Genomic DNA, 18,624 nt, shown 5'->3' with positions numbered 1-18,624 from the left:
TTGTCATTTGAATGACAGAAATATAGGATCATAACTTTATGTGTCATACAAAGTGTGGTTTAATTTTACAAGCCGGGTCGGGCCGGGCTCGGGCAGAGAATCTAAGCTCTAATCCCCATAGACCCCCATGTTAAAATGCCCAGCTTTACAGTAGAAAAAGAAATGTGTACAGCCTGGTACAAAAAAAAAATAGTCTTTACAGCTAATTTCCTCATTCATGAAAACTGTATGGGGGTGAATTTGTATCTAACTCACCTATTTAAATGTTATTAAGGCCTAAAGTTATGCGTAAGGGAGTGGACACTTTGAGTGACAAGTGGGTGCCATCTGTTGACAAGTTACCACAGCGACAACGTTGGTTAGGTTACATAAACAATTTATGAAAGTTAACTGGAATATTTTGGTCGCCTAAAAAGTCTTGTTCAGTGTTTGGTTGAACTAAAAGAACCTCTAAGGAGTCAGATATTCCGTTTTTCTGACAAGTACAGTTAGTTGTAATGGTTTTTAGTCTCTGTTTTAGCATCATCACAGTTAACCACAGCTGTAAATGCACCATGCTAACTAAGCCAGAAACTCCATCGTCTGGTCCAAAAATGGTCACTTCTGACTCCAATAATCCAAGATGGCAACGGCCAAGGCTTCAAAATGGGAGTCCACCAACCAATGGGGGACATCCGGGTTCCCGGACTTTACAACTTCTGTGTCTGTCATGTGATGCCATCGGGCCCTTTTTCCCATAGACTTACCTTTAGAAAGAGACGTCTATAAATCAGTAGATACACTTTCAAAAAAATGACTGGTTTAACTCTCAGGATTTGATCCATTTGGTCCGATAACATTTTGTCCCCTCTTCGGTTAGCAAACGCTAAACAGGAAAAGCCATCGATAGTTAGCAACTTGGCTAGCGAAGTCTGTAGTGCATGTGCTCGATGGGCCCAGAGATGTGCAAGATCCAGGTAATTTTAGACATGGGAAGTCAAACTTTTTTACTTCATGAGCCACTGAGCAACTTTTATAGACATGTACGTGGCCTCGCCTCCAACACTGAATTCAGTTTATACATCCATGGTGATGTGATGGTGGCTGTGTCCAGGATTTTATACAGTCTGTGCTTCAGCTTTATTAACCTGCATTGCACTGTTGAGCCAAGTATGTGTCACGTCTCGCTCAGCCACTTAACTTCCTTTAGACGTAAACACAATGTTATTGTATCACATTCAAGAAAGACAAACAGACGTATTCTGTACTTGGAAAAAGTTCCTCTAAAGTTCTCAAGAAAAATTTGACATTTTATTTAAGTTTTACACAAACAACCACTCACATGGCAACATGAAAAAAAGGACATGCACACTGATACACACAGAAACACACACTTAGGGCCCAGGGTTGGGTTACCATGACAATAATGCCTGTCGAGTGACGGCATGTGAATAATTCATTACCCCAATGATCTGCTCTGCAACTCGACCCATCGACGAAAGAGAAGGCCCAGTGTGTGTGTGTGTGTGTGTGTGTGTGTGTGTGTGTGTGTGTGAGGCCTTTTGATTTGATATACTGTCCTTTTAGTTTTTGTCCTTTTGTATGGACATGAGTGGAAAATGTGTTCAGTGTCAGTTAGTTCACAATGTTTAATTCTAGTTAAGTTTCCATTAGCTCACAGTGTTAGTTTCATTATGAAAATATGAGGGTGTTTCAGTACAAACACTTTATGAAGGCAGTTGACTTACGGTCACGTAGACATCGTTGTGTCGACCAATTTGACTGTCTTGTATATTTTAATGTTATTTTTGTTAGTTTTCTAAGTAGATTATATTGTTTCTGTTAGCTGAGGGCTGATACTGGTCCCATATGAAACTAGTATTTGAATATTCCTGCAGACTGGGCTCCCTAAACAGTCTCCGAATTACATAAATCAGGTCTGACAGGAAAGCTGAGACTCTTGTGGATTCAGTGAACCCAGTTTAATAAATGTTTGATGATATTAGCCCCCACAGAAGCCATTTCATTGTAGTAAGACTGTTTTTTGAAATGGATCAAAAAAAATCAAAAAATCAGTGTGTTAAATGACCTATAGTGACCTCGAGAATAATCACAGCCTCATGAAACTGTACAAACACAAAGTAGAGACCACAGAGACGTGTATTCAGAGTATGGATGGCTTTCATAGGTATATTAATAATCAGGGGCTTTCAGCAATTTTCAAAACAAAAGTGTTTGCCATCCAGTCGCCAAAAAATGCAATTCTTATGGTTTTTGATTCCTAAAAACAGCATGGATTTTATTCTGTGTTGTCCTTCAAGGTCTTTCCAAAACCCTGTACCAAAGTGTATCAACCCATAGAGACGTAGATGATCACGGGAATGGCCGTCGCACATTTTGACCATGATGTTCTAAGCCCCTATACACTCTAAACCTTTAGAATCCGAAAAAGCGCCTAACCAAAAGTAAAGTTTATTCCAGATTTATGACTAGAAACTCTTGACACACAGGGCTAAGCTGCATCTCAAATGAATCTTCAGATTGCCAGCTTTCAGGTGATATATACCACTCGATGTGGCATATACTGTTGACCTGCTATTGCCCCCAAAATGATCCCACCTCTCCCAAAAACATAAAGACAAAAATGTGTCTATGTGGGTCTCAGAGGGTGATGTCTCTCTGCTCCAGAGCTCCAGTTGTCACATAGAACAAGTCAATTTAAGATCCCCAACATGCCAAAACACTGCTCAGATGTCACAGAGCCACCTGTGTCTGTCTCCCTGACCTGTGTGTCTCCAGGGGGCCGCGGGATGAACGGCAGCCCCATCATCGTCTTCCCAGAGTTCCCCGATTTCAGCGAGCTGGAGGAGGAGGAGATCCAAAATGTCCTTGGCTACCTCAGCAGCATCCCCAGGTTAGCACATACGCACACACACACACAAAGGGACACGCTCTCGGCAGCTTCATTTGGTTTGACGACAAACTGTGAAAGGGATGCGGCCAATTTATGGGGGTGCAATACCACGTGTGGCCACCGGATGTCAGCACAACACCAAAGGCCTGCCACAAGGAGAGAGCCACAAAAGACATAAAGAAATAGATTCAAGGGAGAACGAAAGGTTGCAGGGAAAGATATTTTAGATATTTTATATTCTGCAGACCTCCCAGTGAATAGCAAATTAATTTATTCCAGATATGGACAGAATTTTTCAAAATAAACTACCTCAATAAACCTGGTTTCAGATGTTCTTGAGGTTAAATGTAACATAATTAGTTTTGCATCATACACACTTCTTTTCTTCTCTCTCTCCTCCTTTATTGTCTCCTCCCTCTCACCTCCCCTCCATCTCCTTCACCTTTGCTTTTCTGCTGAGCGCTGCACTCCCCTCACACACACATACTCATGCATACACACACATAATTAAGGGGAGGAGAAAGGAAGGAGATGCATGTGTGTGTGTGTGTGTGTGTGTGTGTGTGTGTGTGTATATATGTAGATGTACTTGTGTGTGTTCATGTGTGTGTGTCATGGCGGCCTTTTCTTTTTTTCCTGTGGCTCATCACCTTTCATATCCCACTAGCCCCCTCTGAGTCCCCTCCCTTTCTCCCCACCAGCTCTTTGCACCCAGCTGCCAATCGGGTGCACTCTTGGCTCCGATTGGCTGTGGGGGAACAGCAAGACGCGGGGCTTGGATTTAATTGGCTGTTGGCTGCAGGCAGGTGGTGGAGGAGCGGAGGGAGAAGGGAGAGGAGGAGGGAGATGCTCTGCAAGGATGTGAGCGGTCACCTCTTTCCATCCGCGGGCTGCAAACAGATGATTGTGGATGCAGGAATTGAACAGTGACAACAGAGCGAGGAGACGTTGAGGAGGACTGGATTATTGCTGGATTATAACAACGGCATATTAAGGATTTTTGTGTGTGTGGAATAGCAAAGATTTCCCCCAGATTTTCAGCCGGCTTCATTCATGTGGTTGGAATATTTTTCCCAGTGAAGATGGATTGAGGATTCGATGCCGCAGCGTTCATTGGGTAGTGCAGTGTGTACATTTCCTCAATGTGTGTGTGTGTCAGGATGAAAATTGGCTAATAATGACGCCCAGATGGGCCGACTCAGCAGTATCCTACATTGGCCCCACAGTGTGTGTGTATGTGTGTGTATTGTGTCTTAATCCGTTTTGTGTTTAGTTGTCAGGATGCATGTCAATTTCTCCAGCAGGACCTTTGCAAGAATTACTGCATCCACACACACACTGGCACACAGACACGTTAGCTTAATGAGGTTGCTATATATGGTGCTGCCTGTGGAATGAATGGCAAGATTTTCACATACACACACACACACACACACATCAATGCAGAGCCAAGGTTGCCATGGTAATCACAAGGGTCGCTCATAATCATCACTGATGACAGATGATTACTACAGACAGTTGTTGCTTTCGTAGCGTTGCTTTGCAACACCCCCAAAATATTTGGAGATCAAAAAAAAAGACCATTTAAAGGGATAGTTTGTATTTTATGAAGTGGGGTTGTATGAGGTGCTTATCCATAGTCAGTGTGTTACATATAGTAGATGTCATCCCCAGTTTGGAGAAGCAGGCTGGAGTCCAACACGGACGCTACGCAATGCATTGCTGTGGATGGGGGCCAGCAACAAAACGTAACTTAGCAACCTAAAAAAAGTCCCACCTAAAAAAAATCAATATCACTTTAAGAGTTCGCTATATTGAGAGTATTTTCACTTATTTACCTCACTGTCAGACACTGATTTACAATGAGGAAATGAAGCCGTTATATCGCTCTCTTCACAGCCAGACTCCATTGAGAAAAACAGTGATTTAAGATTGCTTAACACAGGAGCTGCTGGTCTACTGCTGCTACAATCGGCTAGTTAGTTTGTGTTATTGTGCGACTTTGGCGGGTCCGAACAAACCCTTTTAAGCGCTGAAGTCACACAAAAACACAAACAAAATAACAGACCGAGGCAACAGTAGACTAGCAGCTCCTGTGCTCAGCTATGTTAAATCACTGTTTTTCTCAATGGAGTCTGGCTGTGAAGAGAGCGATAAAACAGCTTCATTTTGCCATTGTAAATCACAGTCTGACAGCAAGGTAAAGCAGTGAAAATACTCTAAATATAGCGTACTCTTAAACTGATAATGATGAGGTGGCTAAAGCCCTGTTCGGACGAGATGTGGGGTAAAGTAATTCTTACCAGGGATCTTAGTTCCGTCCGAATGTGCCATGTCTGTAATCATTACGGGTAATGTCAGTAAAAATTACGGCGATTTTTACCGATTTTTATCTTAATACCTCGGGTAATATTAATCCCGTGCGAACGTGATCCTCTGTAAAAATGTATATAAATATTTTGTCACGTCCTGTTTACGACCATTTTTCCGCGTTTTTTCGATGATGGAGGCACTTGCAGAAGCATTCAGTCGTGATAGTGGACATTCTTCTAATGATGGCATAGCCCTACTTGGGAGACCAATCAAACAGGTCGAGAAGAAAGCACTTTCAGAGACTTCTGGTTGTGTTAGGTAGGCCTAATATAAATCCATATTGCTAATCGTTGTGGACACACAATCCTGATCATGGGCAATATTTCATACTGGGGTAATCATTAATTATTATTATCCTTCAGCTGATGCTTACAGGAAGCAACGTAGCACACACATGCTGACAGGGAGGTGACGCCAGGGCGCAAACCGAGTTACCGCTCCCATCTGTGGTAGAATTACGGAGATTTCTTGTCCCATGTGAATTGGACATTTATATTACAGACATCCTGTGGTAAACTGACATTAGTCACCATCCCTGTGTAAAACTAATCCCGTCCGAATAGTACTTAAAACATATTTTGTTGCCGGACCCCATCCACAGCAGTACATTGCTTAGCTTCCATGTCAGACTCCAGCCTGCCTCTCCAAACTGGGGATGTCCCAACTGGCATCTGTTATATATAATATACTATCTAATATAAGCACCCCATACAACCCCACTTCAAAAAAATCCGAATTCTCCCTTTAATGTGTCAGTTTTATATAAATCTTACACACTATTGTGAGTCAGTTATAGTGACAGCTAGCAGCTAGCTTTAGCTCTCACCAGGCAGTGACTTGAAGCTGAACTCTGAACTCTATGAACTCTGGGAAATGCAGTGCAGTAATATCATAATAATTGATAGTGATATATCTCTAGGTGATAACGGCGTGTGCTTCTCTCCCACAGCGTTGCAGCATCAGGAGTGGGATTCATCCTGGTCATCGACAGACGACTGGACCGATGGGCCGCTGTCAGGGCTACCCTGCTCCGCATCGCAGTAAGCCCCTGTGTACTTGTGTGTGAGAGACTGGATCAGTTTGTTTGTGTGCATCATTTGCTGATGATGTACCTCTGATGACTACAAATGGCTGTTTTGGACTTTGAGCATCACTCTCCTGGTGCTAATGCCTGTTTGAGTATGGGTCTGTGGGTGTAGTTGCTGGTGTCAGCTGTGTGTGTGTGTATAATTTTGTTTGTAATGGATGGTTTGGTGTTTGGTGTGTGTTTTCTCGCCCGTCCAAACTGTACATCATGTGTGTTTGATTCATTAGCTGTATATAAAGACATGTAGTGACAATTATTCGACTGTGTTTTGCTCTCTCTGGATGAAACAAAGCAGAAGGGGAGATAAAAATAGCGTGTTGTGCTGGAGTGGGCGGTGGATCCTCGCAGCGTGTGAACATAATTCGCGCCCATGTGTATGTGTTGAGATATCGTCCTCGAAGACACAGAACGTCTAAACTGTGCGAACCGATTTTGTAACTGTGCCACTGGCCTACTAGCCTACTTCTTGGACGATGTGAAACTTTCACTCCTCTCTGAGATGATGAAGAGTGAGAGTGAGGGATGATGAGAAGAAAGATAGTCAGGAACAGAGAAATAAAGAAGCAGAGGATTGACATCACACAGACTTGAGAATCAAAGTCACTGATCGCTGCTCTCAGAGGTCCTTTAACATGAAAAATGAAAACAGTAGAAAAGGAAACGGCTCTATCTGAGCTCCACCGCACCCTACACATCTGTTGTTAAGATGCCCGTCCTGTAAACACCGTTTAGCATGTTCAGTATATGCAGATATATGCTAATTGGACACTGATTACAATCCAGCCGCATGGTCTTCCCATGGTCTTTGTAAGAAACCGTCCCCACTGTGACAATAAGTCATAACGAAGCTGCTTGCCTCATAAAGACAAGTTATCTTATCCCAGTCCACTGGCCCAGCCTGTGTCCTTGAAGGGGACGTTGATGGACTGTGGGTTGCACTGATAGCAGAGAGCCAATCAGCTTCTCTGTTATAATCAGTGTTAGTGAAACACAAATTGAGATGCATAGAAACAGCTGGCGAGTATAAATGTTCCTTAAACATGAAACCGAAGTCCTTTTATCAGAAGTTATTTTTAGCTTCCATCAATGACTTTCCTTTCAATATGAACCAGGAGCCAGCAGCACGTTAGCTTAGCTTAGCATTAAGACTGAAAACAAAGGGAAGCTGCTAGCCTGACTGCTGTCCTTGTCCCAGTATACCAGCACCAGAGGGGAATCGATTTATTGAGCGAAGTATGTCCGACTCCTCTACGATAGATATGCCAAGTTATAAACAAGTTAGCTATGGCTAGCTAGCAGCTAAATGGTACCATGGTGGACAACTTTACAGCTCTGTAGCCTACATTTCATACACGCTGGACCCTTTACTTTTTGTACCGATGAAATGCACGCTGGATGTAGGTTTCGCCATGTTGTTGGTGGATTCTTCTTCTGTTACGCATTTAATGCTATTTGACTTCGAAACTGTGGAGCATGCTCAGAACGCCTAGGCCAGTTTGGGTCTGATTGGCTATATACATGCAGGAGTAAGTCGACTCCCAGTCACATTATCTAGGTCTGTTAATCCAACTTTGAAATTTGATTTAGTACGATATCAGTCGAAGTAACATGTTAACATGTATTTTAAAAGACTGGTTTTAGTTGGACTAACACAACAAATCCATTTTCTTTAATGTCATGTAAACGCACTGACTGACGTTTTTCGGTATCTTTCACTTTTTCCAGTCTGTTTTGTGTCCAAGTCTCACTAAAGAGAAGTCCTGTTCTGAAATCTTGCAAGAGTTGACTTGCTGCAGGGAGAAAACGGACTTTTCCACATTGTCGAAATCAGCTAAACACTCAGACATGACACTGAAAACCTTTCAAAGAGAAGTAAGACACGCTCTCTCCAACTCTCTTGTGTTTCCTCCTTGCGCGAAATTCCAGACGAGGCTATTCGTTTGCACAAAACAGACAGGAACAAGGGAAAGGCGCAGAAAAGCTCTCCATTTCCAGTCCTTTGCATGATGTTGTAAGACACTCATAATAACAATCTGAGCCTGTTAGCAGCAAAAACCACATTCTCACTCCGACCTCGTCACATATCGACGTTTGGTCATGGACTCTCCATGTGAAGATACGATGTGCAAGGTACCCTGGGTGCATTGGTTGTTGACGTTCTGGGATGTCATGTTCAGCTTGTTACATGCATTGTCTGTTTTCAAAATACACCTCCGTTTTCACAGAAAATGGATGATTTGCATACAGTCTCTTTCAAAATAAAAGCACTACGCTGGTACAACACTGCGAATTGACATGATTTTCCTTCAAAAACAAACGCACATGGTTAGGTTTGCCAACACAGGCAGATGGTTGGGTTTAGGCAACGAAAGCATGTGGTTGGGTTTAGAAAAAAAGATTTGGCTTTACAATTCAGGTTAACGTCAGTGGTTATTGGACCCATCCACCGCCCCTTCCTCCTGCCTTATCGGACTTCCGCTGCCTTTACTTTTGTTGTTGTCCTGCCGCATTTCCCCCTGATGCCAGCAGGTGGTGTTAAACAATAATGGTGACCGGCCGTGTATCATGCCGACGTGAAAAGACGGCTTTTTTCCACCGGTGTCTGACGCTGGAAGTCATTGACCAAGCACTTGATTTCGACGACTTTCGAGTGAGACCAGGTTGCAAAAACAAACACGTGTAGCGAACGTAAATTGGCACAGCGCACCTGCACCTGTGGTTACATCGGAGCCTGTTTCAGTAAACTCTCTCTCAATACTCAAAACCAGGGAAAATAGGATCCAGATTAAAAAATACCAGAGTTCCCCTTTAACTACCATGTTATATCTTGTTTGTTTAATCAATATAAAACTCTCTAAAGCTCTCACTGATGACAATAACACTAGGGCAACGAGTCTCACATTCCTCCATACCCAGTCTTTGACCCTGTGATGTCGAGAGGCAGGTGGGAGTGTATCAGCACGGCAGGACAAGCTTCTCTGCAGGATCTCCTATTGTCCTGCTGATCACCTCGCTCCATCTCCCTCCATTACTTCTCCTCTTTGTTCTGCTTTTGTGTTTCCACCGTCTCTTTGCTCCTTGGAGTCGTCTTCCACATCCCTCCCACACATCACTTTAAAAAGTGCACCAAGTGGGAGCACTGTATTCTTATCGTCAGCTGTATTTGTCCGAATGTTTATCGTTGGAAAATGAAATCATAGCGTGACAACTGTAAACAGAGAAAATGGTTGATGTCACTGTTTCTACAGCTTCCTATCTCGTGCTGTAAAGCATCATCTACCAATGAGCTGCTGGTAGAGGCTGATAATCTTGTTGACAGCACTAATAACTGAAGCCTCTCATGATCTAGACTATTCTCAGCAAAATGAGGTCCTTATATCGTCCTCTCAAAGATCCTTTTATATGAGACCCGTTCAGAAAGATACAGCAGGTGTGTCAGCTTTAAGTCCTGCAGGTTTCATGTAGAGAGCATTGTATCCCGAGATGTCCACGATTGCACAGGCAGCATTATAACGCAACCTGCAGGCATGAGGAGCAGGTGGCGAGAGCAGCGTCTCCTCCTCAGTCCCCTGTGGTGGACGTCCGTCTCGGCCCGGGCAACGCCTGCTTCGTCCGCCAACCAATGACACGCCGTCTTACTGGAGAATGAAGGTCTTCCATCTTCCCGCGAGGCTCTCTGCTCATCAAGGCCGTTCAAGGTCGCCTGCTGCCATTTGCCGGTTCCCCTGCCGGAAAGAGAAGTGATTAGCGTGTGTGCACAGATGCTTACAGGCTGGCATGTTGGCTGGCTGACCAGCAGCGTTTAGACTCATGCACAGGGATGGAAGATGAGCTTTGACCTCTCGTTGATAATCATGTAATTAAATGGCATTTGGCTCCCTTTCCGACATGATAGCTTAACATGGTTGGTACCAGTGGATGTCCAGCTTGTCTTCTCACCTCTCACCATCAGCTCTGCCTGTCGTATCTGCTGCATCTTCATATTTTCTTGTGCCAGACATTTGTGCATCACCTGTCTGCTCGCTTCATCATCATCGTCTTTATTAGTCAAAGTTTCTGAATCTTCTCCGGATGCTTCAACACCCAACCTCCATCCAGTCGTCCACATTCTTCCTGTTGATCTCCCGTCCAAATCCCAGACTTCAATGAGGGCAAACAGGGAGAATCCACATGCTTCTGCACCTTCGTCGCTGTTGCAGCCCATCTTTGTGATTTAGCCTAATAAATATGCACTCACTGAAGTATACAGGAACATTGCTGCCGGGCTACAAACGCAGACAGCTCTATCAGCTGGTGCAAAGAGGACACCTGAATTTGTTGCTACCCGGCTAAAAAAGCCAAAGAGCACAGCAGCCTCTGTCGGTGTCTTTGTCATAATTTGGACACTCTGAGCATGTGAATGGAGGAGGTTTAATATGGTGGAGCTGTAACTCCCACGAGGACAATGTGGACGTCATTAGACGACAACACTGGAGTGGGTTTCCTCCCCAGAAGAATATAAATCAGCCCGGTCAACAGAAAATGATATTCTAATCCTAATCATTTATTTATGTGCGCTTTTTATCTGCGAGGAGTGCGCGCGTGTGCATCCCTTTAATGTCCAAGTGTGTGTCCAGGGGTAGCGCATTAGCATGTGTGTGTTCATCTGTCAGGGGGATGCACCGAGCAGATTGTGTATTATCATGTTAATGCGGAGGTACAAATTAAAGCAAGACCTCTCAGGGTTTATTGAATTTAATGGATTCCAATTACGGATATATGCTTCCTGTGTTGTTGGGAGGAGAATAATTTGCTTGGCTTATTTATTCTTGTTCTTTCCTGTAGTTTTTAACCCACATGTGTGATTTGGTGTTATTGAAAATGTGCCGTCAGTTTGGGAGGAAATTGGAGAAGATGTAGAACGAGCGCTGAATTTTTCCAACCTGGCTGTCTTTCATCAACATCACAGCAGGCGGAGTGTGTGTGTGTGTGTGTGCCAAAAATAAATGAGTGGAGGTGCAGCACCATCCACACTTTTTAAAAAGACATCTCTCTCCCTTAATTTGCCCCTCGCACACACACACACACACACACACACACACACACACACACACACACACTGCCTGTCTGTATCATCACTCTCGCCTGCATTCCGTCATGCACTCTCCATCTCTCCTCATGCGTTTTGCCAAGGAGACCGTTTCCATGGTAACGCAGTTCAGGCATTTCATGACTATGATGTATGTGTGCCGCTGTGTGTGTGTGTGTGTGTGTGTGTGAGCACAGGTCTCCTCGCAGACTAAATTAAAACCACGCACAGGCTTTTTTTAACCGATTCTATTAAAGTGCTCGCGCCTGTTGTTACGGGATGTTCTCGATGAGTATCAGCTCTTTAGCGATGATGTCGGATGCAGGCGATGGGTGGCACCATTTTGTTACCATGTTGCTCCCTCACATTTGAGATACAACCCCTCTAAATGGTTAAATGATGCAATAAACCTCGTAAAACAAAAAATTTCCAGATCATACAGTGTAATATTTTTGTGTTTTCTATCTTGTCACACATCCCTCAGCGTGCCTCTGGCCCTGTGTGTGTGTGTGTGTGTGTGTGTGTGTGTGTATGTGTAGAGAAGTGTGCAAACATGTCACCCCACATCGATTTATGATGCCTAACAGGGTGGAGTAATTCACCCAGGGTTTTTAGACGAAGCCATAAGCAATATAGCCTTTCAGCTGAGTGGCCTCTTGGGCCAGTGTCTGTGTGTGAAGGCAATTCTATGCTTTTAACCTGTTAGTGTGGAGGTGCAGAGACAGAAACTGCGGTTAGTCCCAAAGCCACAGGATTAATTTGCCGTGTAGTCGGAGGTTGCTTGACAGGACGTGCAACGAGGGAGCAACTGTGAAGATTTGTAGGAGAATTGGCGGATATTAAATCTCAGACAAACCCGTTAGTGGTTCAGGATTGTAGCAGAGGGACAGACGGAGGAAAGTATTTGTGTTAACCAACTGGGGCATCTGTCCGTGTTGTCCAAATTGATCCATGTTACCTATCTTACCCCTGCAGACTGTTTCCACACCTGCATTCCCCTAAAATTGTAACATACACATACCAGCAGATTACTAAAAGCTTTTATACCCTCTCTTTCTTCTCTCCCAGGGTTCATTTCCAGGGAACTTACACTTGGTTCTGGTGCTGCGTCCCACTACTTTGCTCCAGCGGACTCTATCAGACTTCCTGTTCAAGTACAACAAGGATGAGTTCAAAATGAAGGTATGACATGTACATATCGTTTGGCTAAACTTTCAGCTTCTGAAATAATCAGATAAGTTATTTTGCTTCTTAAATGTGCACAAAATGTCTCTTAATTGGGAGTCGGACAGCAGCTCTGCAGCTCCGCTCTGATCTCTGCTACGTTCACATTTCACAGAATGTTATTAATATTTTCCTCATTAATGATTCATTAATTCACCCATCTGCAGGCTTAGATGATGCTCTCCTTGAGACAGTCCTGAGACTTGTCACATCCAGATATTAAAGTCACATAATGAAAGCATCATCTTTGTCATCACTGTCTCTGTTTTATTGGCAGAAATGTTAATTTCGGGCCAATGCTGATATTTCATTTCGGAGCCAAAATAAAGCTACATATAATTAGCTGATTCTGTTTGTTTTATCAGGTGGTGATGCTGAGTTCGGTGACTGAGCTCCACGCCTACATCGACCCTGGACAACTGACCACGGAGTTGGGAGGCTCGCAGGAATACTGCCATGACAGCTGGATCTCACACCGCACTGTATGTACACACACGCACAAACTTTTCTTTGTTCCTGTCTTTTGAAGTGCATTTTCTCACACTTTAAAGATTTTTTTTTTTTTTGCACGTGGGATGGTATCCATACAAAAGAATTACAGACTTTTTCCGGTATGTCTTTTCATGTTCAACCCGAATGTCTCCTCTACAGGCAATCGAGGCGTTCGCCCTCATGGTGAAGACCACGGCTCAGACCCTGCAGGCGTTTGGCACTGAGCTCGCAGAGACAGAACTACCCAACGATGCCGAGGCCACCACCAACCTGCTGCACACACACACTCTGAAGAAGGAGAGAATGAAGGTCAGATTCCTGTCTTTTCCACGCGTGGTATCCAGCCATGTGTTTTAATCTGTCTCTTGCTCTCTGTTGCACCAAGAGCTTTAATGTTGATCAAAATTATTTGCTCAATTTTCAGGAGGACCTGCAGGTGGCGCTGTCTCAAGGGGGACGTCTGTTGGAGTGCATCAATGAGCCTCTACAGACAGACCCTGAGTACAGCATGACCTACGATGAAGTGGAAAACTTAGCTACTGTACAAAGGTAGAGAAGATGATGGAGACATAGCAAGATGAGGAAGTTGCTCCTGCTCGCATTCATTAATCCTCTCTCCTCTCTTCCCATCACTCCTCCTCCCTTTTTTTGCCCTCCTCTTCTTCAGACTCCTCGGTCAGCTGGACGAAACAGAGACAGCGTTCGACGACTTCTGGGAGCGTCACCGCACCAAGCTGGAGCAGTGTTTACAGCTCCGCCATTTTGAAAAGCACTTCCGTGAAGTGAGTTGCATTCCAGGAAAAGTAGTTTTAAACCTGTACTCATGACGCAGCATTAACAATGCGTGTGTTCGTAGGTGCGTGCCCAGCTTGACGTGACATCCGAGCGCTTGTCTGGTTTCTCAGAGGTCAGCATAAGCCCCGCCCATGCTGAGCACGTTCTCCGAGAGCTCAGCGGCCACGAGGACAAAGCCAGTGTAAGACACACGTGGAACAGAAAACACTTTGACCTTTGATGCATCCTTGAAGCCATGTGGCTAATGATATAATCAATGTGATGCCCTGTTCATCCCCCCCACTCGCTGGGAACGAGTGGAAGTAGATGGACCAATGATACATTAGGCAAATATAAGCCAGGAGAGGACAATGGGAGGTCGTTTTACAGTCAGTGGTTGATTGATTGGCATGTCCACTGCTGTTAACTGACAAGCCACTGTTCTCGGTGTATCCTTGAGTATATTAAGCACAAATCTCATCACTGTGTCTCAATAGGACGCACTAGACCGTGCCATGTCCCTGGCTGGTGAAGGTGACAGGCTGATAGAGAACTCCCACTATGCCGAGGACTCCATCAGGCCGAAATGCAGCGAGCTGAGAGCAGTGTGCGAGGAGATCAACTCCACGCTGCGGAGCAAGAAGGGCCTACTGCTCAGGGCCATGGAGCTCCACCACGCTCTGGAGAAGGTATGGGTGGCGCTCAGATTGTATGTGTATAATGTAAAGAAATGGGAGTAGTAGAAAAAGAAGAATAAGACACTTTTCCTTCCAGGCGTCACGGTGGTGTGAGGAGGGCATCTTCCTGTTGGCAAGCCAGCCAGTGGACCGCTGTCAGTCTCAGGACGGAGCCGAAGCAGCACTGCAAGAACTGGAGCGATACCTGGACACAGCGCCGCTGCACACCCTCACCGACCGCAGCGCCATCTGCTGCCAGTATGAGGCAGTGTTAACTACTCACCTCAGGGTCAGCAGGAAGTGGATTTAACAGATGACATCATGTTTCGTTCACCTTTTAGTTATCTCACTGCAATAACTGTGTGTTTGCATGTCATTAGGACCAGATAGAGAAAGTTTTCCAGAAGCAAAGTTCTGTCCAGGAGATGTTTGAGAAGAGACGTGTCAGCCTGAAGAAACTCGCTGCTAAACAGACCAGACCAGTCCAGCCAGTAGCACCGAGGCCTGAAGTGAAGTCTCCACTGTCCTCTCCCAGTAAGGCTGTGATATTCAGAGCAGTAACACAGCAGCAAACCACTGTTGTCTATGTAAAGATACAGCCGAGTAATGGCTATATACATGGTGTCCTGAGTTGTGGTTTCTGTGGTTGTCAGTGTGTGTATTCCACTGGTTATCTCATCACCGCTACTTTGCACGTTCTCATCAGGTTACCTCTGATATGGGATAGCGATGTCACAGAAGCGTAGTGCTCACCCAGTTCCCCCCGATTAATGCTGCTTACTCTGTCAGCACTGTTGTTTAGCACTGTTTATGGGGTTAGCGTCGTTTGCTAGCGGCTTGCTCAGTCATCTCCAGGCTTAGTTTTGGCAGCCATTTTAGATTTAGTCTTCTTCTTGAGATAAAAACGCCTATTAGTTTTAATCACATTTTAGTTATGTTTAACGTTCACAGATTTTTTTGTCTAGTTTTAGTCGACGAAAACTCAAAACACTTTAGTTGACAGCCATTCAGCAGCTAACGAGCAGCGCTAACTGCTAACAGCCACCACTGCAACTACCAAACTCCACAGATCCATTCAACAGCTCTAACATTCACAGTCAGACACACATGGCGGTTTATTTACTGCCGAATTACAGCTCACAACTCGCACCAAAGGCTAACGCTGCTCCGATGTGAGTGTCTTTGTCGGCTAGGAAAACTTCTTGGTGCAGACTATTTACTGGAGTTTACTAGCCTGTCGTTCATCCGTTCTTTCAGTGTCCGATAGTCCACCACGAACATTTTCGTCACATCTTGTCTCGTCAACGAAACTGAAACATAGTTTTCGCCATAGTTTTCATCAACATTGATCACCTTTATGTTGAGGACTGCGTGCAGGCAATTCACACACTCTGGATTTTGCCCCTTTAATGAAAGAGAGCAGCAGTTTTAGCGAGGCTTGATTTTAAATCAGAGCTCATCTCACCTGGTTGGTGATAAAAACATGTTTTGTCTCTGTCGTTCAGATCAGCAGAGAAAAGAGAGAAGATACTCCGCAGATAATGCCATCAAAAAGGTAACCACTGATCAACTGTCTAAGAGTTTTTCTTAGAGGTTATTAAAAGATATGTCAAAGCAAATACTGTATATGAATGTGTGTGTTTCCAGGTGGAGTCTCCCCTTCACAACGGTGGCACCAGACATGCTTCTCTCTCAGAGGAAGAAGAAAACCTGGCAGTGCTTCGGCGGTAAGGGATCAAATGTCATCCTCAGAGCCAATGGACAGTGATACTGAGCTCACTTTTCTTTGTCTGTATCAACTAACTGAAAGCTCTCTCAACGTATAATGTTTAAGAGATACACAGTTACCACGACTGAAACTTGTATTATGTGTTTCTGTGCTCCAGCCACGTGATGAATGAACTGCTGGAGACGGAGAGAGCGTATGTGGAGGAGCTACTGTGTGTGCTGGAGGTGAGTGTTTTGCCATGTCACACATTCTGCTCCCTGTATCAGCAGCTCTGTTGATGTAACGTACTGTATGTAATATTAAACTCAGGGCTACGCAGCTGAGATGGACAACCCTGCCATGGCTCACCTCATCCCCAGCACCCTGCTGAGCAAGAAGGTCGTCTTGTTTGGCAACATGTCGGAAATCTACGAGTTTCACAAGAGGTATACGTCTTTATGCTATGCTAAGCTAAGCTAATTAGCGGCATATTTACCACACACATCTAATTAAACTCTTAAATGTCATGTCGTTTGTCTCCAGGACATTTCTAAAGGAACTGGAAGCATACACTGACTGCCCAGAGCTAGTGGGCCGCTGCTTTTTAGAGAGGGTAAGTGCTCACTTCCTGCTCTCTGAAGCCAATAACAAATGTTAATCTCAAAAAGCTGAATTCACATACTTTCATTTGCGTCTGCAGATGAAGGACCTACAGATCTACGAGGCGTACTGCCAGAACAAACCTCGCTCTGAGAGCTTGTGGAGACAGTGCTCCGACTGTGCCTTCTTCCAGGTCTCACCTCTCTCCTCATACCGTAGTGACACCTTTTGTCGGAAAATTCCTTCTCAAATTTGCTTAAAAATGAGGTGTTAAAAAGAATTCAATCGAAGTGTGTGAAACACCCTGTTATGTGTTGTGAACCAGGAGTGCCAGAAGAAGCTGGAACATAAACTTGGTTTGGACTCCTACCTCCTTAAACCTGTCCAGAGAATCACCAAGTACCAGCTACTGCTCAAGGTGAGCTGTGTCCATGTACTGTACACACTCTGTGTGCGGTTATATCAAACTCACTTTTTGTTGTGCGTTTGCAGGAGTTGTTGAAGTACAGCAAAGGCTGTGATGGCTGCGACGACCTACAGGAAGCACTCTCCTCCATCCTGGGGATCCTGAAAGCCGTTAACGACTCCATGCACCTCATCGCCATCACAGGATACGAGGTCAGAGAAATAATTTGACTCTAAGAGATGTCGTTTAGCTGATTGGCTGATTGACTTGTCGAGAGTGGACCATAATTGCTTCCGTCTTTTCTCAGGGTAACCTGTCAGAGCTGGGTCGCCTGCTGATGCAGGGCTCCTTTAGTGTGTGGACGGAGCATAAAAAAGGTCACGCCAAGGTCAAGGACCTGGCTCGGTTCAAGCCCATGCAGAGGCACCTGTTCCTGCACGAGAAGGCGCTGCTCTTCTGTAAGAAGAGAGAGGAGAACGGCGAGGGCTATGAGAAAGCGCCGTCCTACAGCTTCAAACACTCGCTCAGTGTAAGCTCACATCGGTCAGAGTTAATATTCGTCCTCTGGGTAGGTAGCAGCGAGAGATCAGGGCTGACTGTGTTCTGTCTTTGACCTCTCAGATGAGTGCGGTGGGCATCACAGAGAGCGCCAAAGGAGACAACAAGAAGTTTGAGATCTGGTGCAACTCCAGAGATGAAGTTTTTATTGTCCAGGTACGATCACTCGGCGTCACTGCTTTGATCAATGAAGAACCTCCATCACTGTTAATGTCACTGTCATTGTTTGTCTCATCCAGGCTCCGACGCCAGAGATTAAAACAGCGTGGCTGAACGAGATCCGAAAAGTTCTGACCCAACAGCTCAAAGCCTGCAGAGGTATCGTACCAACACAGCTGCACATGCACGTTTTTGTCTTTCGCACAACCTTCTGCTTTCAACTGCGGTTCATGTTTCAGATGCCAGTCAGCAGAAGAGCTCCGACTCTGTCTCCCCGAGTCCCACCAGCAACACCTCCATCTCCCTAAGGTTGGTGTCTTGCCTTATAAACTGTATGTCAAGGCACACCCACAGATACGATGCCTTTTATTTATCGCTGTGTTTTCGTCTCTTACCCAGTCCCTTTCGTAGCAGCGGCCAGAAAAACCAGAAGAAGCAAGAGGAGAAGAAGGCGGAGACGAGCTCGGTGTCCGACTCCTCGTCTTCACCCAAACATAAAGGTGAGTTTTGCATCCTTGTGCATTGACATACAATGAGTTCATTGTTGGTCAGCTATGGCTGAAAGCTGCAGTGTAAACTCACTGATCTTCTTCTCTTCGTCACCT

At 44.9% G+C, this 18,624-nt stretch overlaps 1 protein-coding gene across 8 annotated transcripts in view; it reads left to right on the top strand.

The window, feature by feature from the left end:
- Positions 1-18,624, top strand: part of mcf2la (mcf.2 cell line derived transforming sequence-like a) — a 69,552-nt gene that overhangs the window by 42,837 nt on the left and 8,091 nt on the right. For 7 of the 8 annotated variants that reach the window (XM_033615594.2, XM_033615592.2, XM_078165549.1 and 4 more), the window contains 24 exons: positions 2,779-2,893; positions 6,216-6,306; positions 12,490-12,603; positions 13,011-13,127; positions 13,297-13,446; positions 13,562-13,686; positions 13,805-13,919; positions 13,994-14,113; positions 14,409-14,600; positions 14,686-14,877; positions 14,969-15,122; positions 16,094-16,143; positions 16,236-16,315; positions 16,475-16,541; positions 16,627-16,742; positions 16,840-16,909; positions 16,997-17,089; positions 17,222-17,314; positions 17,389-17,514; positions 17,610-17,831; positions 17,924-18,016; positions 18,100-18,178; positions 18,259-18,328; positions 18,419-18,519. In XM_033615594.2, coding sequence (XP_033471485.2) covers positions 2,779-2,893; positions 6,216-6,306; positions 12,490-12,603; positions 13,011-13,127; positions 13,297-13,446; positions 13,562-13,686; positions 13,805-13,919; positions 13,994-14,113; positions 14,409-14,600; positions 14,686-14,877; positions 14,969-15,122; positions 16,094-16,143; positions 16,236-16,315; positions 16,475-16,541; positions 16,627-16,742; positions 16,840-16,909; positions 16,997-17,089; positions 17,222-17,314; positions 17,389-17,514; positions 17,610-17,831; positions 17,924-18,016; positions 18,100-18,178; positions 18,259-18,328; positions 18,419-18,519 — 2,745 coding nt within the window. Of the gene's footprint in view, positions 1-2,778; positions 2,894-3,721; positions 4,011-6,215; positions 6,307-12,489; positions 12,604-13,010; positions 13,128-13,296; positions 13,447-13,561; positions 13,687-13,804; positions 13,920-13,993; positions 14,114-14,408; positions 14,601-14,685; positions 14,878-14,968; positions 15,123-16,093; positions 16,144-16,235; positions 16,316-16,474; positions 16,542-16,626; positions 16,743-16,839; positions 16,910-16,996; positions 17,090-17,221; positions 17,315-17,388; positions 17,515-17,609; positions 17,832-17,923; positions 18,017-18,099; positions 18,179-18,258; positions 18,329-18,418; positions 18,520-18,624 lie in introns of those variants that run through there. The other variant, XM_078165552.1, reaches the window with a different exon arrangement.

Source organism: Epinephelus lanceolatus, chromosome 24, assembly GCF_041903045.1.
Source record: "Epinephelus lanceolatus isolate andai-2023 chromosome 24, ASM4190304v1, whole genome shotgun sequence".
Classification (NCBI taxonomy): Eukaryota; Metazoa; Chordata; class Actinopteri; order Perciformes; family Serranidae; genus Epinephelus; species Epinephelus lanceolatus.
The sequence above is the reverse complement of the archived record's forward strand: the minus strand, read 5'-3'. Positions and strand labels throughout refer to the sequence as shown.